This window comes from Vanessa atalanta, chromosome Z, assembly GCF_905147765.1.
Source record: "Vanessa atalanta chromosome Z, ilVanAtal1.2, whole genome shotgun sequence".
In the NCBI taxonomy this organism is placed as follows: domain Eukaryota; kingdom Metazoa; phylum Arthropoda; class Insecta; order Lepidoptera; family Nymphalidae; genus Vanessa; species Vanessa atalanta.
In genome coordinates this window covers 10,507,754-10,533,443 of record NC_061902.1, presented here as the reverse complement: position 1 = coordinate 10,533,443, position 25,690 = coordinate 10,507,754, and the positions used below count along the sequence as shown (strand labels likewise).

General features: G+C 31.5%; 1 protein-coding gene across 1 annotated transcript; it reads right to left on the bottom strand.

Annotated features, from left to right (window-relative positions):
- Positions 1-42: 42 nt before the first annotated feature.
- LOC125076248 (SPARC-related modular calcium-binding protein 1) lies at positions 43-25,483 on the bottom strand. The gene is made up of 12 exons (XM_047688336.1): positions 25,113-25,483; positions 22,766-22,943; positions 22,285-22,503; positions 6,915-6,968; positions 5,859-6,061; positions 3,824-3,950; positions 3,497-3,565; positions 2,731-2,837; positions 1,964-2,156; positions 790-883; positions 283-539; positions 43-171 (listed from the first exon to the last, which is right to left on the bottom strand). Exons 1-12 carry the CDS (start codon positions 25,191-25,193, stop codon positions 92-94), a joined length of 1,662 nt encoding a protein of 553 aa, XP_047544292.1. The 5' UTR covers positions 25,194-25,483; the 3' UTR covers positions 43-91.
- Between the last annotated feature and the right edge of the window lie 207 nt (positions 25,484-25,690).

Below are 25,690 nucleotides of genomic sequence, written 5' to 3'. Positions count from 1 at the left end.
CACGGACACACCCTAAATTGAACAGTTTCGTGAACTGAAAAACGTAATCTGAAAGAAACGAAGAGAATTTCTTTTATAAGATTTCTTCTATCTAGTCGTCCGCTTTGAGAATCGATTCTAAAGGATTTGGTCCTTTTCTCCTCGGATTAGAAGGTACTTTCGTGGCTTCGGCTGAAACAAAAAATTAGCTAAGTTGTGCTATATTAAATGTGTATAATTATAAGAGCTTCTGGTCTCAATGTGACTTGTGAAACTCGTAAAATATATCACTAAATTGCTTACTCGTATGTCCGTGCGATACTTGATTAACTTCCAAACAAGCCATCCATTCGGTAATACTGATTTTTGAGTCGTGGTTTACATCGCAGTATCGTGGTAGTTTCCGGCCGCATCTCCTCAGAGGCTCCACGTTCGATATGAGCTGATGGAACGCCTTCCACTCTCGTCTCTCCAGGGCCTTATTTTTATCCTTATCTAACATGACGTACGTCCACGTCGCCGCCTGTTCCTCTTTCGAAGCTCCCCATTTCACCATATCTCTATTAAAAATCATGCATGAATATTTGAAACTATTGAATATATATCCAGTAGGATTATGATGTACTTTGTTGTTAAAATTAATATTATATAACAAGCATTTATAGCATATTGTGTATTGGAAAATGATGTTGGATGTTGTGCAATATTTACTTAATGTTTTAGATACTAGGTAGTTAAATGTATTACTGGTATTTTTTTTATTTGCGACGGTATTGCATACTGCATATTGGATATTCGAACGAAACTCACCCCGGTCCGGTGCCGTTGATCGAAGTCGTCATTTTCGACGTGAAGAAACCCAACAAGTCACGCAGGAAATTGGTTTTCATAGGTTCAGGACAACCTAAAATGACATATGTAATAAAATATATACAATTGTTGTATGTTGAATGTGAACAGTTGTTTATTTGTAGCTATAGAAATTATTGCAATTAGTAACTTGTTTAATCGTTACGTTTTAAGAAATTCCTTTTTATTGTTCTGTATTTTTCGAGCAGAATGAACAAATCTTTCAAAGGGATAGTTAAAACAGGTTAATGATGATCATTTTCTAAGGTTTCCATTGCTTTAACAGCCATATTTCAGTACTTTACTTCTCAATAGGAAAATACAATAAATAAAAGTCTGATTTTATACAATTTACTAGATAGTACATTTTTTATAGTGTAATTTGTTTCTTTAGTAAATCGTACATTTTGTATTTAGAAGTATTTATTATTCATTAGTATAATAAGCTAGATTCCTTTCATTGTAATAGTTTAAGTAGCTTTTGATGTTAGATAAAATATTTTAAACGTTAATAGTTGTCACGCTATGTAATCCTTTGTAATTCAATGTACGCGAATTTTTCCATCAATTATTATATAAGCGTAGATTGACGGTCTTAAACGTTAATTAGCGGGTCTTCAGTTAAACATTGATTTCATTCATCTCTTATCATTGATTTAAAATTGAAAGAAGACATCATTGTTTTATTATCACCCCTGATCGACATTTAATAAGGCCGATATTGTTTTGGAAAAAAAAAATGTTATCGCTTTAAATATATTGTAGATTAGTGCTAATCTTTGATTGGAATTCATAAAAAAAATTGTTTTTTTTTTTTCTTTAGTCTTAGTTTCATTTCACTCATCAGCACCTCTTTCCCTACACTAAATACTGGTAGATTTAGGCTATAGGATATAGGCTTTGAGGGACATCGCCAAACTAAGACTATTTTTACTGGTTAGTTCCTAACCACCACTCGAGTTTTTTGATGAGGATATTGGTGAATATCCTCATCAATTATATATATTATTATCACAAAAAAACAGCAGCACTTATTATTTTTGGTTTTACATACCTGAAATTAAGGTTGTCAAAAAACCTTCGTGTTTGGACGATATTATGTCGTTACAAAATTAAGTAATTTATCATGGCCAACCTCTCATAGGACTGGCGTGTTGAGGAGCCGCATCGCAGTCGGGTTTCTTGTCCTTAACCGAGGAGCCCGGTATAGGCTTTCCGGTATCCTGATGTACGCACCAGCAGTACCCGGTAGAGCGGTAACATTGCGCCCTGGCATACCGTCCGTCGCCCATGCACTCTGGTACATAGAGCACCGCACTACCCGCTTTCTATACGAAATAAACACCAACTATGAACTGTCTGAGAGTTAACCTACAAAAAACACGATTATATGTTATAATTTATCACCAAAGTTTGATATTTTAATTTAGATTCGCATTCATATATTTTTTAGATAACTTTCTTTGGCATCATAATAAAACATCAGCCGAGCATCATCAAAATAGATGTACGTACATTCGAGACAGTTTCAATTAAATATGACATGGAACTAAATTAAATACAACATGCTAGGAAAAAATATAGAATCATGACATGTATTTATAAGGCGATGCAATTATCCGTATGTCAATATTAATAAAAAGCCGTGGCCACACATGTGACCGACTTATAAATGTATATTAAGAAAATCATAAAGTATAAGCAGCACAAGCCAGATTAAACATCGCTTTGGCTCATAAAATTATAATCGCAATTGCTTCAATAAATTATCGCTTAGCATTAAATTGTAAATATTAATATAGTTCTGCAAATATGCGGGAGTGTCTCGGAATCTGCAATATTGAGGTTACGACCTGTTGAAACTGAAGTAATAAAAGAGCGCGTCCAATGATGAGTGCTTACCTGCTCATCTAGCACGGCCTGGCGGTCTGTGAGACAGTCGTTCGCTTCGTCCTCTCTGGCAGCGGAGCCGTCCGGTGCAAACGAGTTCCTCATAATGCCGGGTAACACTGTCGACATACCGGAAAATCTTTACGTGCATTGCTCCACTTATAAGCCCATTTAAACATCATCATCATAGACGAGATCAAGCAAGCTGTACAGAATTTTAGTGAGCTGTTTTTATCTTTCTGGCACGTGTATCACCAAACCCACACTGTAGCAGTGTGGTGGTTAAAACGCATATTGTATGAAGTTTATTAATTGGCAAACAAAAGAAACGGTGACCGATTTTTATTCTAAGATATGTGTTGTGCAAATCCTTTAAGCTTTATTAGTTGGCCTGACTCATAATTCCAATGAAATCCATTTATGAGTAATATGTCTAAGAATTTTAATCATTGCTTTGTAAATTCAGTTCTCAACCTCATCGAATCATCTTTTCAAGTGTTTATTTTAGATCAATAATTATTCATGAAATGTTGATTGGATTTCCTTATCGCATATATATTAGCTCAAAGTTTTAAAATATACTTACATAAATATAAAAAATAATTTTCAGAAAAAAATATTGCGTTAGGTCTTTATTTGTATATGTAGGGGTCGAAAACGAATTAGAACTGCCAACCGCCTGACGTCAAACCTTGTGGACCCCTACGACATGGGTGGTTACACTGCCGGTTTAATTTTAATCTAATTTAAGTTTTTATCAGTTAAAAGTCACAATTACCAGAGCTGGGGTCCGGCGGCGGCTCCTCTTCATTATAGTCTGGCTCCGGCTCTGGTCCGCTATCGTCGTCTGCATTCAACGACATGAAGAAACGGAGAGAGACTATATATTATTATTATGTTTGCGCACATATTCGCATATATTTATATTAACAAGGCATTTTCAAAATAATGGGCACATTGATAAAGCCTGCAAAAATACTACTTACTAGCATTTTTAATTAGTATTTATTAATAAAGTAAGTTTATCTTTGAAGTTATTGTTCCTGGTTGAAATAAACTTATAACAGTCCATTGTCGGCTCATGGTTTCGTGTAAAGGAACTTACAGTCCGGTGCGGGTGGCTCGGGGTTGGCCAGAAGGCAAGCGGTCCATTCCGCGCGGGCTATCTCGCTGTCACCATCCGCGTCACAGCCGCGAGTCCATGCACGAGCGCATCTCTTCGGCTTAACCACCTTAAGATCGAAAATAAATTAATTACAATAGATAAAATCAGGACATGAAATAGATATTGTATACTTCCCAAAATATATTCACATACATACCCTTAATCATGAAGCAGGATTTCATATAAACCTACTCACTATTGTGCACACCCACACAGATAGTTGATTATTAGAAGAAAACGTCGGAAGGAAATGTGTCAAATATTTTGTAAATTGGTGCAAAAGGGACAAACAATAACAAAACAAATCGACCTAGCTATATATATATATATATATATATATATATATATATATATATATGTATATCTCGTATCTGAGTTTATTATTCGCTTTCCATATTACGTTTGGGTTCGATGCATCTGCCTGACATTCATTGTTTTTCGTTATTATACGGGTTGTCGGATCACTAAATATTCAGATGCCTTTAATAGAGGCGATCTCGATCAACATAAAAAAATCCTTATTCGACTCTTTAAAAACCTATAGGTTAAGTATTTTTCTCAGTTGTACCGTTGTAAGGATTTGGCAAGGTATTTCTAAATGTAGTAGGTATATTAATTAGACTTAACACTCGGCGGCTACATTCATTACAATATTTAAATAAGTATTCGATTTGATTTCGTCATGATGGTAATATTTTAGTTCTAGTTGATAGAGAAGTAAATTATCGTGTATCTCAACTTCTACTAAATATATGATATAGATAAATATATTTAATAATTATTGAGATATATACCTAAAAGCTTGAAATTAAACGGTTTCACTAAAACGACGTATTTTATCAAATTAATAAAAATCGGCATCATTTATGTTATATGTAGATATAATATTCGTTTCTGCATTATAAAAATTATAGATAGTTCAAACCAAGATGACGCGCCCCACCCTATTTCTGTCGCTGCAAGTATGCAGTGATTTGTTAAAGTATGAGTTCTATTCCTACTTGTTTGACAGTCTTTAATAATATTAGTAAGAAATACAAATAATTGCATAAAACAAAAAATAGATCAACTCTATCCTGTTCACTCAACTTCCCGCATCCTGCACTTTCCCCTCTAAGAAAATAGAGGGGCGCATCTTCGAGAATTAAACTAATTAATTATAAGAGGTGTAAATAAACAGCGCATACAATATTGTCGTCGACGAGTTTTTATCTCGAATCATTCATACGGTGGCGTGTTCTATTTAAGCATCGTTAAGACAGTAGAGCACTTAAAACGTAATTACTAGACAGAAACAGTTTTCTTTATGAAATAACCAACAATAGAGGTCCTTGTTATCATCATTGCTTACACGCCTTTGTGATTATGCATATTAGCATCTGTTATTTCAATATATTTAGGCTAACTTCATCCATCAATGGACTGGTGCTCCTTCATGCGATTAAGTATGAATTCTTTAGATGAAATTTATGGTACATTATTGGCTTTTATTATTTAGGTATCTATGTAGTATGTAAAATTTACCTAATAACAGTCGAAAATATATATTTTAGTGTTATCAAATAATCGTAATATGCAAATTCTTGAAAAGTAAAGCGAACTGTCGAATTAGAAGATTACTTAAATCTATTTCATATTTAAAGAACGTGCGTACTGACTTCCTTCGTGTTGATTTTGGACGTCGGACTATTTGGGTAAATATTTATTATGTCAAGGCTAATGCACTCAGACTTATAAGTTGTCTCTATTCGTTTTATCCAAAATATGTAGACCGCAAATCAATAAACCTAATTAAAAACTATTTTTCTTTACAACAAATACCTTCCTAAAAATTATAAGTAGGTACCTAAGTTTCATGATTGTTTTTCTATATGTGTATCTTAAGAGTTCAAATAAATCACATAAAAATGGCCAAAAAGTTCGTTATATAATATGATATATAACATATTTGATAAATGTCTATGTTCATATTTACCTTTTTAATGAGTCGTCGTAATCCCCGATATTCAGACTTCTGTAGTGTGCCACCTCTATCCCTGTCGAGTTCCTTGAATTTCCAGTCCGCAACAGTTCGGGGATCCGCGGCGGCCCCTTGATCAGACCGCGCCCGATCATATTCTCCACTGAATATTTTTATTAGATTCCCGTTGAACTGAGCACGATCAATTCTGGTGCAACCTAAAATATGTTTTAATTTATAAAAATACCATATTAAAAACGAACACTTGAAAAATCTATCAGATAGTTGAATCATTATATATCTAGATAGATTTTAGTTTTCTTAAATATAAAATATTGAACCTTGTAGAAATGAATCCAAAATATTATACTTACAAATTTTATAATTTATGTGATGTCTAACCTCAAATGGACGTGAATATAATCTTTCAAACGCTTAATAGAAAGAGAGATTAATTATCAATCAGTCCTCTATCTTCGATAAAATAGGACCGGAAATAAAAATAATACTAAGAACTAATAAATGAGTAAAATTCTTTGGGTGTGAATTAAGGTTTTCGGAACTAACGGTATCTTCATATAAAATAACCACCTGCGCATTCTTGGCTACAGACGACATCGTCTCACTATACAATGTCTATTGTGCAATTGTTACTTTATTTAATACATATATAAGTATCTTAATAGGGAGGTGATGTAGACCAAGCACGGTCCTGACGTCGCTGGAGCATGACAAATAGAAGTACATCGCGTGCTGATCGTGCCATCGATATTTATAATATATGTGCATTTATAGCGGGATTCCTAAAAATGCGATGAAAGTAAATGCTAATTCTGCATTTCAAGATTGATCGTAATTTTTTGATGTTTAGAGATTCACGGTTACATTAAACTATCTTTTTTAAATTATACATTATTTATTAAAACATAAATACGATTAACAAAATGCGAGCAAACATTTTCCTTATATATATGAAATGACAAAGCCACATATTCTATTGTGCTTATAATAGACTGTTGCTTGTTACGCCCTAAATTTATCTAAGTGTGTTGGTAGCGCGTATGAACTTACTTCTTTTGTTACGTTGCCCCCGAACTGATGACCTTCGCTTTGTTTGAGATTTTCCTGCAAGAAAAAACATATTTATATCTAGTTACTGGTTATGACATTTACTTACGACGACATTCGCAGACTTTACATTAGGCTTTAATGTCTGTTTGGTTCAAATATAGTAATTAATTACCTATTTTGATTATGCTCGGTTTAGTTTCTTAGTCGTGATGATGTAACAAATAGATGGACAAAATTGCTTTCGTATTTGTAATATTAATCAGATTTTATATTATTGCTAATGTGCTATCAACCATGTGATTATTATCTCCCTTGTGCCTATAATTTTACTCCCTCTTCAACGGTAGAATAACTGTTGAGTAGGTGGTCGCCGTCGCTATTATCTCTGCCACTCTACATTATTCCCAATAGAAAGTTAGAATTATCTATAGTAATCTTCTGTCTATTGTTTCGCGATTACGTTGATTTAATTCAATACATCGACGTAGCCGTAAAATAACTTGACAATCCAAAATTTTAAATCCAGTAAAGATAAGAGGATATTTATATATAATAACTATGTACTTATATTTATATGCTAATGCCATTAAAATCATGTAGTCGAATTTTGAACTAGTAAATATATAAAAATTAACAAAAAAAATACATAGAAAGGTTTTTCATTAATGTAAGAATATTAGCGTCAAAACTTTAAAAAGGATGTCGCACGACGTGACCTAAAATTGTCTTAAAATTGCCTCAAGATTAATCTTCGTTAGTGGGTGGCCCTTTTAAATTTTAAATTATTCCATCCTTATGGTGCAATTGAACCGACTTGGACCGCGCGAGTCGTAGCAACAGGAATTGAATAGTTGCTACTTTAGTTACTCAATTTATCGGAGACATTCTTTATTAAAATAAAATCAAAGTTTAGGCATGAGTAATTATTTTCATGTTTTGAATGTAAAAACTTTAAATATCAGTATCTTAAACTAAAAAGATATTGTTATAGGTATGATCGATGATGCTGTAAAAAAGGCATTCGTTGTGGGAACTTTGATTTCGTGACTGACCGAAAGTGGCGTGCATCAGCATCTAGCAACATGTGGCTCGCGTGTGGTATAGACTCTGTACCGATACTTGACGCAAGTGTGCGGTGTCCTGCAAGGGGCGGCGGGGGAGCACCGTCTACACAACCGGTCCAAATGGCAGTGATGTACAGCATTAGTCAATACGAAAACCGGTAACGAACGAGCTCCCTGCGAATGCCTATGCTGTCTCCATAAATTTTTAATTGAACGATGGCCAAATAGCTTTATTTGTGTGTGCTTGCTGTAATTTTTGAATGAATAAAAGATAATTAATATTTTTGAAGTCACAACTACTCTTTGTGAGATATATTTTCTTTTTTACGTTTAATCATCCTTATCGTTAGTTTTATATGTATACAAATACATATATTCTAACATAGTTAAACTAGATAATACTTTTAACATGGTTGTAAATTGTACGTTATTTCCTGAGATGTAAACAGTTAACACATTTCGTTTGTTCGTCGTTCAATAGTTTATTTGTACAAATTATTATTATATTAAAATGATGAAAAAAAAAAAATCTGATCTCTTTGCATTCTGATACAGTCCATTAAATATTTTTTTATCTTTTTAAATATACACAAAACTAATATTTTATATGTTTGATTTTCGATCCTCCTTCCCAAAATGTTTATTCGATCTAAACAACCGAAATGATGATTTAAATATATCTGTATTTATGAAAATATCTATCTATTATAATAAAATGTGTTCATATTGGAAAGTAAGATTAAAAGCAAATCGCAGCTTAAAAGTTATAGACTTATGTCTTTTTTTTTAAACGTTCTACTATCATTCAAAATATTTTTTAACTTATCTGTTGAATCAACAAAAGGGATTGTGTTTGAATGTGAGCCGTGAGGTAAAAACTCCGAATAGTGTAATTCAGTTAACGGCCAGACAACCCGGCGGCGTCGGGATTCCTTAATACAAACCAAAGAGAGCTTGCTTAAAACCGCTTGAAAAAAATATTCATTCTTTACAAATATTTTATAATTATCGATTACTTGCGTAAATATATTAATATATCGTTCAATAACGATACTCATTTGGTTCCTAAAATGTTGTCCTACTATAAAAATATATACTTTTGGTTCGTTACTATGTAACAGGTGTATATTAATTTAATATAAAATAAAATGTATTACATACAATTAAATCGTATATATTATTTGTAGTATTACATTTGCGGGTGTTAAAAACATATTTATCACCGTGGTTACAAAGTTATAAACATCTATTATCACAAGCTACGTTATGCGCTATCTGAATTAGTTAACGAACGGCAGGTAGGTGACTTAGCTAAATATAAAACATCAAAGAAGCGCAAGATGACCGAACAAACCTATTAAACCATGTCTGGGTAGGTTTTTTCTTTAACCTTATGGAAGAGACAATTTGCCTTTACGGGAGCAAAAAACATGACTCCATTGTGATACGGCGTCGAGCTGTCTGACACGAACCATCGTTTCTAAGAAACCTGCTCTCACACAGACGGACGTATAATGTATGTGTCAAATAGAATTTGAATCCCTATCTGGTTATGATATTAAGCAAAGTTTTATTCACTCCGTTGACTTGAGATTACATTTTAATTGGTTCGTGTGGATTTTAAAATGGACATGCTATTAATATGAGTTTTGTACGAAGTAGTCTGTAAGAAAATACGTATGGACCAACGTTAGGACTAAAAAGACTAAATCTATCTTTATATTGAATATAATATTCATTTACTGTCATTCACATGTCATTTATTTATTTCAATATATAATGTATATTTTCCTGGAAAACAGTGAAGTACATTTAAAATATCTAATTGAATCGTATAAACCTTAATTTCAATTTATAACAGCCATAAAAAAACTAACGATTCAAAATTCTCAGATCTTCTAAATTATTTGAGAAATATTAATATTATTTTATGCACTGGCAATATTATTTTGATAGAGACTTGATTTGAGTGAAGAAGTTGGACCGTATTTTGCAGAAAAAGTACCAACACAAGGCACACCACAAATAACAGTTGTTAGGATTTAAAAGAGAAATACCAATTTTTAAGTCAATACCCTTGTAGTATTGTTATCATTAGTTTCATAACATTTTATAGATATAGTTTTTCCCGTTTGAATCTTAACAAGTCATTAGGTTTGTTGTATTTCTGCTCAATACATCCATTTATTAAATATTTTCTTAGGTTCAGAATGGCTGGTCCGCGGGTACGTAAATCTGTTTTTAATATAGGTATATATTATTTAAGGGACGATTGTCAAAAATATCGTATCATATCCCAAACGTATTTTTTTTAACTAAAGTCTCTAGAAAATTTTATGCTTCCATTTTTAAATTATGATAAATTTCTACTCAATCTGAACAGTAAAACAAATTAGAATAATAAACGAACGAACTGGCTATATATAATATAGTCGTCTATTATTTGATTTAAAAAATAAAAAAAACAATGATTGGATATTGTTTTTTATTTCAGAGTTTGTTGATTTTGGACCATTTTTATTTTTTTCGACTTATTAATTTAAATAAAGCTTTTTATTTATAAACCCAACGAATCGCTGATCTTAGCTGTTTTTTTTTTCAAAATTAGTTTTAAAACATATTGGTAGCGTTAACATCACTCGTCAAATGAAGCAAATGGTCTCTGTAGGGCTAAAACTTATAACGAAAATGGTTACATTTTCAATCATATTCTTAGCTTCCAAATCCAAAATTTTTTCGATATCAAATGATGCCGCCAGACTGGATAGTATACGATACTCGAAGGATATTTTTTAGAAGGTCACTAAAAAATAAACGAGGAGGATGCAATATTTATTGTGAACACTGCAATCACAAGTAATATACACTGATTTTACGAAGCACGACATTAAACGAGCGGTTACCGTAATTAACCGATGGTCATTGAGAATGTCGGTCTAATATGGTGCGCACCCATTGTTACTAAATACTAAGAATTAGATAATATTTATTTTTTCCATAAAAATATATCTTTATAAACAATTACATGATTGTTCTAGGACAATATAGATCTCAGTGTATAATAACATAGTCATCAAACGAAATATATATCAGTTACTGGTTATCCTAGCTAGGCTTATGGTAGTGTTTAATATGACTATCAATAAGTAAGTGTAATACGTCTATATTGAATAAAGGAATTTGAGTTTGAGTTTGAGTTTGCGAATTTAATAACCATTGATAAGGAATAGACTGACAACTAATGAGTCAGAGTATGCTATTACGACCCGGAAAAAATATGCCCAGATTATTGCAATGGATCCTCATGGTTAAGGATCAGTAATGGTGTGGGAGGCATTTGCATAACGGAACTATCTTAATATCGTTGAAATTAGATAAAGGCAAAACGGTACGTAAGGAAAAAAAAATAAGGCATAAGATTTTGATGCCTTTTTCTTATAATCGTGGAAAACTTTCCTTAAATGCACGATAATGCTCCCAAACAGCAACGATAGATTAGGAATAGCTGCATATAGAGATTTTGAAATCGACATTTGGGAGTGGCCAGCGCGCCAAACCTTAAACCGATAGCGCATATTTGGGACAACTCGGAAGACAAGTTGAACATATGAATATATAGGAGGTACTATATAGCTTATTGGCTTAATTAGAACTTGCATTGGTAGAATAGCTGAACATCATACTTCAAGTTATATTGATTACTTAATCAGGTATGTGCGTGTCGGTAAAGACAGTTTTCACAGCAGTGCTTAAGCAGAATAATTTAACGATAATGTAGAAAAGCTTAAATTTCGAAAAAAAATCTTTATGAAAAATTGTCAAAGAGTATTTTGACAATTTTTCATACGGCTACGGTAGTCAAATTTGTTAAATCTAAGTTTTAATCTATGATTAGTATTTTCAAAAAGTTATTACATTATTTTAATCAATTACTCAAGAAGTGCGATAAACTGCTTTTAAGTATATGTACCATTTCATTCAAAAATGCACATAACTATGTTATTTAAATCTTCTATAACACTTATTTATCAATATTATTTTTAAAGACATAATATTTAATATCTCATATTGCTGGAAGTAACTGTGCAAATATAAAATTTACTGCTATGTCAGTATAATGTCAGTATAACAATCTGATATAAATATTCACTTTATCGCCGTATAGAATTATGCTTTTATTCATAGAAAGGCTAAACTTCTAAAATCAGAATCTGCACATTCCGGTCGAATAAGTGCTAATCAACGTGTAATTGCTTATGTGAACAAGCGTCTGGCTCTAATGCGACTGGTAGGTATTAGAATGGGCGGCAAACGTGCCGACATATAACTGGTTCAAAAGTAAAATATAATTGTATATCGAAATACGACATACAATTATAAATAAATTAATAATTTATATCTACTTTATATTCATATATAATGATTATTTATTAGAAATAAAATTTATGAGTGTTGAAATGGACAGACATCAAGTAAATTGGTAATGCCTACCTACCATTACGTGATCTAGCAAAAACCTTCTACACCTTTTTACGAAATTAACGCGAACTAAGAAGCATAAAATGTACAGTTAAAGTTTACATGGAAAATTAAATGAATATCTATACATATAATTAAATTGGAGTCTCTGTTTGTAATATTAAAAAACCGCTTTTTACTAAAGCCATATGTATGTATACACGGTACATATACCAAATTAGCATTCTTTACAATTTTTGTTTGTCTGTTTGTTCCGTCTTATCTCTGGAACGGCGGAACCGATTTTGACAGGAACTTTCACTGGTAGATAGTTGATAGTAATAAGGAGTAACTAAGGCTACAACGATAACTTTTTGTTAAATTCAAACGCGCACAATGTCGCGGGCACAGCTAGTATAAAAATAAAACTACTACCATGCGTTTGACACACACACACACACACATTTACATTTTTCATATGAAACATTCGCAGTGTCGTTCATACTGCCAATGACAATACTAGTCATGCCAAAATAAAAATTTCGATAACGCTTTTTGACATTTAGGTTTTTCAACGTAGTACTGAGAAAGTATCGTCCAGCTGAACCTCATTTTTCGTATTATATTTATGTTAGAAATTAATGACCGTCAAATTTAGACTAATGAGCGACCGCCAGTAAGTATATATTATACTATATAATATAAAATAAAAAAAAAAACTTTTACATCATAGAAGATTATACATAGTTTTAGGCCAGTCATAGACAATATAGATATATAACAGATATACGAAAACTTCGTACGTAAGAATTGTAGATTTCCTAAAGTAAAATATACGTCGTAAGTCTATCTTATATAGACAAAAAAGAGTATCTTTAGGAAAATCCTACAAAAATAAAGTGTAACCTACACGTAGATATCCGACCGATCGTTTCGAAATTAATTCGTTAATTAAAATGATAGTCTGTTTATTAAGCCCGTGTGATGTCGGGATAGTTAAGTCTTTGTAAAAAATCAGGTTTGGTGATTTTACAAATTTTGAGACGAGGAGAACCCGCTATTGAAAGTTAAAAGAGTTTAAAAAATAGTACTTACAATCCAATAAGAATAAATCCAAACATCTTAATTTAATCAAAACAAAACTGGCACCTACCGGTTTTTTTTTTAAGTCTTAATAAATTCTTTATTTGAATACATTTCTTTTGTACGATTTTCGTTTAACGGTTTTGCATCGTTAAATATCTAAAGTGTTTATATTTACACGCATTGCATTATGTAAATTAATCACATTTTATTAGTTCCTGTATAAATTAATTGTATACAAATTGGATGTATTATATTACTTCATAAATATAAAAGAACTAGTTTTATTATAATAAATTTTAAACGTTTCAATCGAATATTTTACTAATAGATATCCTTATATGGATCTCACGAAATAAAAATACTAATATAGTATATTTATTCGTCCCAAATTTTCATGGGTTCAAATCATCATTGTAACTTATTTTCTTGTGTTTAAGTACGGTCCCTCATCAGATGCATTCGCCTGTATTTCAACAGTTCAGATTCGAGTACTTTTTCCATAAAATTTAGCATTGCGGTGCGCAATTTGTAATGATACAATTTGTCCGACATTGTAAAACAGTGCGGATACTTCCTCTGACGGATCGTCCAAAAAATATTATTCTTTTTTTATGATAAAGGTTGGCAGAAGTCCATATGGGCCATCTGATGGTAAGTGGTCACCACCATCGATAGACAATGTCGCTGTAAGAAATATTAACCATTCCTTACATCGCCAATGCGCCACGAACCTTAAGAACTAAGACGTTATGCCCCTTGTGCCTGTAGTTACACAGGCTCTCTCATACTTCAAACCAGAACACAACAATACTGAGTACTGTTGTTTGGCGGTAGAATATCTGATGAGTGGGTGGTACCTACGCAGACGGGCTTGCACAACCACCAAGAAAGTATTCAAACAACATCATCAATTGTAAATAAAACTGTTGTTACATTGCGCCTGTAACAATATTGAATTGTTCACCAGTCATGCCGGAACCACAATCAACATTTCAGAATACGAGTGAGACAAGAAGAGAGTTCTAAGGAAAGCACTGCTTTGATCGAATTATATGACGATTCCGAGACCGAATAGTAAGTATAGCTTTGTTTCACTTTAGCTAGGATTAGTTGAAAATGATCGTCTGCGCCGAAATCTTTAAGGACCTCACTCTATGCGAAGAAAGCTTGACGTGTGTCGTTAGCATATCATATTAAATATATTTTTATTTATTAAATTTTATTACATATGTATGTTATATGAAGTATTTATGTAAGGAACATTGTATTTTACTAAAATAAATCTAATATTTATAGTATCAACAGAGTTGGACGTTAACCCGTGTGTTCAATGAATTATTATAAATAATATATGTATGTAATAAAATAAGTAACGAATAAATACATGAACTAGAAAAATGTCTATGAAAATTAAACATATAATAGATATTAATTAAATAAAAACCTGAACCTGAAGCGTAGGAGCATACAGTAGTAGTGACTGTACTCGCGTTATCAAAACGATAAATTGTTCTATCTCACGTAGTAGTTCATAGTAAATAGAGTTTTGTTACACGAGTTGAGTTATCGGGATAACGAGTTTCAATTTACTGTTCGAAGTAGTTCAGATGGACAACAGGTTACTTGACCTAAAAGCCAATATGGAACGTTATCCTTATTCGAAAACACCTTTCGTAATATGCATATACTTAGTTTAAAAAAAAGTTTTATACATTACTCTTCTTTTTTATATAAAACTAACTACCCGTCCCGGCTTCACATGGATGCAATAAGAGTCTACATATAGCGTTTAGATTGAAGAACAAACATAACAAGAAAAATACTTGGTTTTCCTTTCCAATAATATGCACATATAAACCTTCATACATATAAATCTTCCAAATCATTTTTTTTATGAAAACTGTCTTCAAATCCGTTGCATGGTTCTAAGCTTACAGATGGCGGACAGCGACTTTGTCTAATTTTTTTTTTGTTCTTCAATCTAAAACTTGTACATATACTCCCTTTTATTGAAAAATCGTAAATGACAATATTACGTAAACCTGTTGAGTTTAAAGGATTTTCATATCGAAGGGCTTAGGCGAAGTTGAAGATTATTGTTAAAATAAAAAATATCGCAATAACAATTTTGTATGAACGCTTCTACCCTTGATATCTACATTACGAGAAATAGATTCCTTCCAATTTCCTAATCTATCTTTTTGTTTCAGCTGTGCGTCATTATAGTCAGTCAGTGAAATCAATTCTATCAAAGCTTTTATGTAGATAATAATCTCCATCTTAACTTTTCATTTGGTATTAAATTAATTTTGTTTAAAACTGTCTGACCTCATTTAGATAACAAAGTAAAAACAATCGTCTTACTTGTTACGTTTATAATCGTTTACTCTTATTGAGACGTATTTGTTTACTTGTAGGCAATTGCATCTAAATCGAAAACATATATAATACGTGATATCTATCGATGCTTTGCAGTATTTATTTATCAAGTTGTTTCATATTCCTCGCTGTCAAGCTATTTATTACGGATGCGCTTCGATACCATCGCCCTCGTGCCGAGAATGCCAAACAACATAATGCCATTTAGTTATTTCTTGAGTGAGTTCAAACAATTTGTCAAGAATATGAGTAATAATATCGTGGTTTATTGAACTGATAGGAATATCACTATTATTACACATGTAAGTTATATTTAATATGGAATAAAAGAAATTTTAAATGTGCAGCACTGTAATATTATTTGATTAATAATCATTTAATTTGTTTTTAATTGTGAAGCAAATTAGATTTATATGTTAATGTTTATTTCAGAGGCGTGTATCTGCGCGAATAATATTTTGTCACTTGATGGATGAATAAAAAGAAGAGGTTTTTTTTGGAACCATTTTTCCATTGTTAAAACCTCAAAATTTTACATTTGGAGACAGTTTTCCATTATATTGGGAAGATAAGAAGTTTTCTAATACAAGTCGCAATTAAGTAAGGTAATAATTATGCAACTTATAATCTCATTTAAGGCGAGTGAAACAAATATTGCGTTTATTTATCGTTTTTATTAATTACGAGTTAGTATAATATAGACGTATATTTATTTTAAAGTTGTTAACGTTATAACATACAGAGGAAAAATGTAATTTTTCCATATACAAAAAAAACTACGTGCATAAGCAGGGGACAGAGAAAGAATTATTTTATAACCAAACTTGGCATTACAGTTTGTGTCATAAAAAGAGGAATGTAAAAAAGGTAATACAAGCTATCTATAGATATTGTTTTTAAGAATATAACATTCAAATGCATGAATTAATCTAGTAGGCTTACTTATACAAAGACAAGTTGTAAATATAAAATTTACAATAAAAGTTGTTTCTTGTTTTTGCAAGAAGACGGATAATTTATGAGATAATTCACTGTTTTTTATGACTCTATCCTATCAAAAGGTTGCAGTAAAATGATCACTTATTTGGACGTAACGTACTTACACAACATAAGTATATTAAGGATACGGCCTACACAGGGCGTCGCGTCGTCTTCCGATCACCGTCCTAATCGCCAGCTTCCTTATACCCGCACCTTTTATTATGATTCGTTCAATTCGCACAACTTAAATTAAATAGTTCGAAGTTATTGTTTCCTTCTTAATAGATAGCAAATTCTCTGAATTCTTTTTGATATTCTACACTAAAATGTCCGCTTAAAAGCCAATATAAATATGTGGTTATCTTTTTAATGGAACATCCAAAAAGCTTAATTATTATTTAACACAAACTAACATTCCGTATTTCAAGATAAAAATCGTCGGAACTTCGCATAAAGTGATTCGAGTCTCATTTTATTTAACGTAGAGTATGAAAAAAAAAAACATTGTTTGTTATAAAAATAAACTCAGGTAAAAACTGGCGTGGGTCAATAAGTTGAGACCTGCGGCGATTTAAATTTGCACTCAATTCTATCAGAGAATTTTGATTAAGGATTATTTTTTTTGTACCGATAAATAATATCGTTTACTGAATTATTTGAGATTGACCATTTAGAAGTAGACTCATTCCTTTAGTGGTTTGAACTTTATACGGCAATAAGTGCGTAGCTGTTAGCAGAATCTTCAAATCGAAACTTTAAACAAATATCGATAAAATATTACAATATTTTTTTATCCTAAGTTTTTATTTAACGTATTAATTTATTAAAGGTTTTTTACCCATTATTTATTATTAAAAAACTAAAAAATCCAGCTCGATGACATTATCTACCTGCCATGTTAAATTATATCTTATTGTCCCAAATCGATACCTAAATTGATAAAAATAATAACGCATAAATTAATTGACATTGTATATTTTACGCCTATCTATTTATAAATTATATATCTTTTATAAGCAATACATCGTCTGATGAAGCAACACACATTACAAGACGGAATTGATAAAATTATAAGAATATCATTGTTTAAATAGGAACCCAGAACAAATAAAAACAATGCACGAGTCTTTTCTATTTAGATTTATTATGAACTCAAAGGGAACCGGTACTATCAAAGTACTTAATTCAAGAGTTTTCTTATTTTATTAACATTGACAAGTGAGCTAGAAGATTGAATAATAGGCATTCATTCGATATGAGGCGACATCGTCGTCTAACTCGATAGTTGTTATATCGTTCTAGAACATCTCGCAAAAATATCAAAACAATTTCGAACCCAAGCTGGGCGTAAATATAATTAGTTGGTTTTAATGACAGATATTAATACATACCCAGTTTTTTTCATATTGGCTAAAACCACAAAGTTTCCTATCAAAACATATGAATCCATTATGCAATGATTTATCTGTTGTATGATAGTAATTCTGATAAATGATGATAGATAGTTTAAAATAATAGCAATTGACTTTAATACATAATGTACACGTGTTGGTGCCACCCACTCATCAATTATTCTACCGCCAAACACAAGACCTCTGTATTGCTGCGTTCCGGTTTGAAGGGTGAGTGGAGTCATTTAATTACCGACACTTCGTAAAACATCTTAGATCCCATGGTTGGTTGCACATCGACTGTGTTAGGAGCGGCTTATATTCCTTGAAGAACCAGTGTCGTTGAAGGTGATTCTTGCAGAGCCAAGCTCTATGAGCGAAGGATCAACATCATGTGGCCGATTTGCTTACGTTTTTTTATGATATCGGTAGGCGGACGAGCAAATAAGTCACCTGATGGTAAGTGGTCACTACCGCCCATAGAAAATGGCGCTGTAAGAAATATTAACCATTCCTTACATCACGAATGCGCCACCAACCTCGGGAACAAAGATGTTATGTCCCTTGTGCCCGTAGTTACAGTGGCTCACTCACCCTTTAAACCGGAACACAACAATACTAAGTACTACTGTTTGGCGGTAGAATACCTGATGAGTGGGTGGTACCTACCCAGACGGGCTTGCACAAAGTCCTACCACCAAGTAGTATGAAAATAATAAAATTCACGCCGAATATATTCGTTCTTTTAAGAAAGTATCGGTACATATGTATGTTAATCAGAACAATAATAAAAGCAAAATAAATAATTTTAAATATTTTTAATCAAGCTAGATATTCACATCTGCTTTAGGTGTAATTAATTTGAAAATATGCGTTTATAAATATGTATTATTCTTGAGCTCTACATGTGCTATATTCTTTTTTATAATGTTAGTCCTTTATTCTGAAGATATTTATTGTAATATTCTAACATAAATCAGGTTAATGATATATAATTTATTGTTTATTTTATTTCGTTGTTTTTCAAATGTGGCAAAAAAGAGGAAGCGGAGATGTCGAGTTACATAAATTGATTTATTAAACACAGATAAAAAAGATGAAACAGTTACTTAATTACATTTTCCTCCTTTGTTTATTATCACGCACAATTTACTAAGAATAATAGAAAAAATGTATTCGTAATTCAAATATAATATTTCGAAATAGTGGCATATACTTTTTTTTTTAAAAATGAGCTTAGTTTTTAACTTTTGTGCGCACTAGTAATATATAATTGTACCAACTTAACAATAATAAACAAGATTATATACTAACAAATGTGTGAACAAATATGTTTTGCGAGTAAATGGAATTAATGCATTTGTGAATTAACGTGCTATTTCTAGATAATGTACATCAGAAATACGATCTGTTTCATTTCAAATAGGATAAACAGGTAATACTTTTCAGTGGAAAGATACTAAGCAGAAATTTGGCGCTCTCGTCTATGAATGTTCAATAATAAACTAGAAGCAAACGAACGCATCAATAGATTATTTATTGGGTTAACGTCGTACATAATGTAATGCACAAATGAATATTTTTTTATAAAACTTTATTGTTGCGTATAAAATTCAATATATCATACAATTAATAAGAGACGCACTGAACATTTTCGATTTTAGACGTTCAAAGGAAATGTTCTTTATAAAATAAACAATTGGCTTTCATCTGGAAAAATGTTTATAAACAATCTTGAGCACATTATTTATAATTTGTATTGAAAAGAACAGATGTTTTTAAACTCGGGAGGCATGATAGATTTTAGTTGCGTGGATAGAACTGATTTCTCACATTTTTACAAAAACAAGTAAGGATATTATTATATTGTAGGAAACAAGCTTTATTTTGACCAATAGTAATTGATTATCTTTATTGTTTTGATTTTGAAAGTGACTCGTTCTTCTAGACTATGTTTATATCTCAGGCTTTCTAACTTGGCAGATCTAGAGTAATACAACCAAGTTAAGAAGTTCACGGTGTAAGATTCCGGTGCTTTGAAAAGAACGTAATCATATCGTACTGATTGTACAATATAAAAGTTAGGTTAGTAATGGTGAGTGTGTGTGATGCACAAGCGTGTAACACACTTGTGCACAACGTTGCGCAGTTGGCTAGACGCTAGACGTAGAAATCAATATAACTATTCATGTTACTTGTTTAAACAGAATGTAAATTCAAGATAATGTAGACACTACTAAGAAGCATCGGTAAAAACTCAGTAATTAATCTTTTTCATTAATCATATTGTAGGCATTTACATTTTATAATCGATGAATATTATTTTTTAATCATCTGTATATAATGGGATGCCTTATTGTATATCCTTATTGTATATCATATCAATAAAATATTGACTGCTATGAAATAGTGTAGTTTCAGGAACTTTTTTTATTGAAGTAAAGCTTTGATAGCTTTAATTCATGCTTATTACTTATATGCTATTATTATTGGTTGTTATATATGTTATACGTTATTATAATTTTCCCTCTACTATTATTTATTTTACAATCTGTTATAGAAAGTTCGATAAGGATTAGCCAGAAAAGCGCATGGACCGGTGATTGTATCTTCCTTTACTTACTCGTTCAACTACTTCCTTCATTTACTTACATACAAAATAACGAAATATATATAATACTCTATATTACATACTAGCTACACACGGGTACAGTGAGGATTTATATATAACTTTGATATTAAAGAAATCCAGTTTTTTTTCTGAGGAATGTTGAAATTTTCAGCGTTTTACACTGTTATGGGCACATATACAATTAAACCTTCTTTTTAAATCTGTCTGTTTATTGATGAAAACCGCATTAAAATCGTTGCGTAGTTTAAAAAATCGTATAGACAGTAGGAAGCCACATTGATTTAGATTATATTGATGTAGACTTATAGTTTCTGTTTATTTGCTATTCGTATTCGCTTCTCCGATTTTGATTAAAATTACGGTGTTTTGGTCTTGTCGAAAATAAGTTATTTTAAAAAAGATATCGTCTCTTTATATCCTTGGACTATACAAAGTTATATAAATATAAGTACATGTATTTAAGTAATACAATACAGTACCGTTTAATTTTAGAGGCGGTTACAACCAAGGATTTAACCTAAAAAAACAAATTTCAGCTTATTAAGTCACTAGCAATAAGATAAAACATATAAGTATCACGAGCGTCTATCCGAGAGAACTATTGTGTTCATGAGACATTTTCCTCAAATTTCTCGATATATATATATATCAATGTAAACCGAGCACATAAAAAACACTTCATATGCAAATATCTATTGTATTTGTCAACGTATAGTGGAGACTTATTTAAGCTCATGGTTCTCGCAACGGTCGGAGTTTATCACCATAATACAATCAACATCAATATATTCCAATACTTATTCCTGAACACCGAACAATTGAATCATTCGGATATCTTTATTCGCATTCAATCGTCATCAGTTAAGTCACCTAATCGTATCAAACAGGCTGGGTCTATTCTAAAGTACACGCGAGTAGCAATCACCCCTCGATCACGATTGCAGCGGATGAGGTTACATAGGTATATATGACGAATAAACGACTACAAATGTCGGCAGATTTACTGTTAAAGAGATTAAACATGAAAGTTTATGTGTATATTAATAAGCATAGACTATTCTAACATGGCTGGAACGGCAGTTAACCGAAACTATTTTATATAACGTTTATAAGCGATTCCGTTTGGGTGAAAGTTAAAGAGTTATAGACTTATAGTTTTTGTCTATTTGCTATTCGTATTCGCTTCTCCGATTTTAATTAAAATTACGGTGTTTTGCTCTTGCCGAAAAGAAATAATTTTAAAAAAGATATCGTTTCTTTATTTCCTTGGACTATACAATGGTATATACCTGTATTTACGTAATACAATTCCTATATTATCTGGAATGCGAGGAGTTCTCACGCTATCTGTTTTTGTAAACATTTTGAAATTAACTTACCAGTCCTGGTGCAATCTGGCCTGCCATTTCTGACGGAGGTGTCGGGTAATGGTTTGCCATCAGGAGTGACGCACCAGCAGCCAGCAGCGGCGCCGGCGGCAGCGCACTGCACCGCCGCGTACGTGCCGTCGGCGCGGCACCGCGGCACGAACGCCGCCCGACGTCCTCCTTGGGCGTTTAACGCGTACCGCAACACCGTTAAGCAGGAAGATTGTCCCTCTGGCAAGAAAATACTATATATTATTATTATAAATACTATATATTAGAATAACACAATAAATATACTACATACAATTTCGAAATTGAAATTTTTTATTTACTTATTTCATTTTATTTATTAAATATGATACCCAACTATTTTTACTTCTACAACAGTAGCGATTTCGAAACTTAAACAACATAATACTTATAATGAAGTCGCGTAGATAGAATGATATCTTATTTCTGGAACATACGTAATAAGGTGTTATTTATCACTTACCTGAACAAGGTCCTCTATGTGCTATTGTTACCGTGTCTCCAGTACATTGAGCTTTCATAAGGTGACATTTAGATGGGTAATTTCGACCGTCCGTTCCACAGACAGGCCGATTATTGCCGGTGTTCGCTTCACATGCAGCAACTCTGTGATAACAAGCTTCGCTGCTCTGGGTAATTGTCTATAAAATACAGATTGCGTTACGTAACCTATATAACGTACATATTCGAATATTACATTAAAAACGAAGCACATATCATTGTCATTCAGAAACCTATAGTCATTGGCTACAAAAAGTTTTTATAATAATAGGCCGTCGGACAGGTATTGTTCAAAGTGGTTTACAGTTACCAGGTAAGCGGGAGTTAGATAAAAACAATACTCGTGAAAGTGTTGCTCTAAATAGAACATTCGATAAGTGTAAAAATAAACAAGTAACGTTAACGTTCTAAAGATGTAAGTGATTTAATTATGTCTTGTTTTGCCTTTGAACGTTTGTGCAATGAAACATTTGTTTCGGTTTTAAAATTTAGGTAGTCAGGCTTATAACGTGAAAGTAAATCGTAAACTTCGATGAAACGTCTATAAAATGCTAGGTTATTTATTATTCATTGTGCATTTAGCCTATTTTATTGGCAATTTTACGAATGTAATTCGACTTCAATCGGTTTCAAATAAAAGCACTATATGTACTTGCGTCAAAAAGAAATATCTATGTCTAAGCGATAAAGAAGCTTATTAATAGGAGGATTATTGAATAGGTTAATATTTATTTTTCCTCTTAAATAAATAGCGGTTGAATTAAATGAACATTTATATTCAGTTCGCAACAAAAGCCCCTGAGTGAATGTATTTGCTAGCTGCCAATTTTGCTTTGGCCGTTAATCGGATATTTTTTTATTGGAAATGTAATATTCAATATCTAAATTTTCTTCCCTACACAATTTCGAATCATTTTTTTTTTTTTTGTTATTATATTTTACCACGTTACAAAGAATAAATGTTAAATTAAAAAAAAACCTTTAATGATAATGAGTGAAATAAGCAAATAAAAGTAAATCTCAGAAATTGAACATATTATAAGTTTAACATACATATACTTACGAGGTAATTTATCAAACACTACTCAATTTCACTTATCGTATCGTATATTTTTTCGTTATTATAAATAAAAAGTTATTGCAGAAGCAATGGCACTATTTGTAATGGTAAGTGTGTGTAACAAGAAGTATCTATTAAGTATTGAACCAGTATACAGTATTTATTCCTCGATTCTTCATTAGGAATTCAGCAAGCATTTGTTTTATTGTAAGATATTTCCTAAGTGCCTGTATTCATTTTGTATTTCAGATTTTCAATTATTTATAGGTGTTTTAATGCAAGACATTTTTTTTCGACACAAAAACATTTTGAGCCAAATTGATTTCGATGGAACATTCAATGAAATATCTCGAAAATTAGTAACAGATACATCACTTATAATTTAGTAATTCTACAGTTTCTTAGCAGAAGTAGATCATATTAAAAAAAAATTGTTAATAATTTTGTTTCGTAACACATTTATTACTTTCATTTTAAAACGTTTATGAAATCGAACTCTAGGGAATATAACTCGAGTAATAAAGGAGAGAATTACACATAACATTTGCGATGTGTTTAATTATAATTTCTAGAACTTTTCTTGTGGTGCCTAATGTGGTCTATGTGTTTTCTGATCCGACCTTTACTAGTGCCACTTTTAGATTTATATAATAATTAAATTCCTAATTTTTTGAAGAACGAATAAATTCAGTTATATTTTTAATCATATATTTATATTTTAAATTATTTAATATAAAACTATAACAATATTATTTTTGTATAACGAAAATGAATACGTTCGATAAATGGGCCTTATAATAGCTTTTACATAATAACAGCGAAACTCAAATAGGAACAAAATGTCTAATAATGTGAAGTGTACTAATTTATTTAAAAAAGTCATAGCATTTTATTTTTGAAATAGTTCGAGGCAGTTTTGCCCTCTTACGTAACAGTTCTTATAAAAGATAGAACTTACGATTCACATGGGTAGCTCATTCATATTTTATCAAATAAAATAATATGAATGATTAAACATATTCGTATGCCTACGAATAAGTAGGTACAATAATTGTAGAGCAACCTGTCACATCAATCAATTGCACGTAGAGCAAGATCCAGCAGTTAAGTTTAAATTAACAATAATAAAGATAATGGTTCGTTGATTGTTTATGTTAAACACTGCATGTGTTAAGTTTATTATAATTATATTTGATTATACCTAGTTATAATTTTATTTTATTTAAATGATGTATAAAAAAAATATTACCTTCTCTTCCGTGCCAGCGCCGGTAACATAATAAATATAATTAATACAAATAATATGAACAACTAAATCATTGATAATCATAATGCCAATTTAGTGATAAAATTATTAAATAGTTTTAAGTTATGGTCTTGCTTTAATGTTTATATACAGCACTCATTCACTAAACAATATTAAACTTTCAGTAATGAAATAAACTCTTAAAATCCTTTTTATTCTCATTTTGGCATAGTATTTTATTAAAACTATAAATTTCTTGCACCAAATGCTTAAGAAAAAAACTATCGCAAAGGCGTTAGGTGAAAGAGAGAGTTACGAACGGAATAAAGTACAATAAGGATAAATCCCGGTGCCGGGTCGCTTAACCATGAGCAAAAAGCGCACACGCACCCCACCCAACGTATATCTGAACAGTTTCGTTTACAAATTATCCTTTCGACTTAAATATTAACATTATATTTAAAGTATATTTTTACATAAATATTTTTACAGATATCAAATATTGCTATTATCTTACAATGTCTATCAAAAATACTGTACACTTTTATTTCACCTTTTAAATTAGATATGTACGTCAAAAC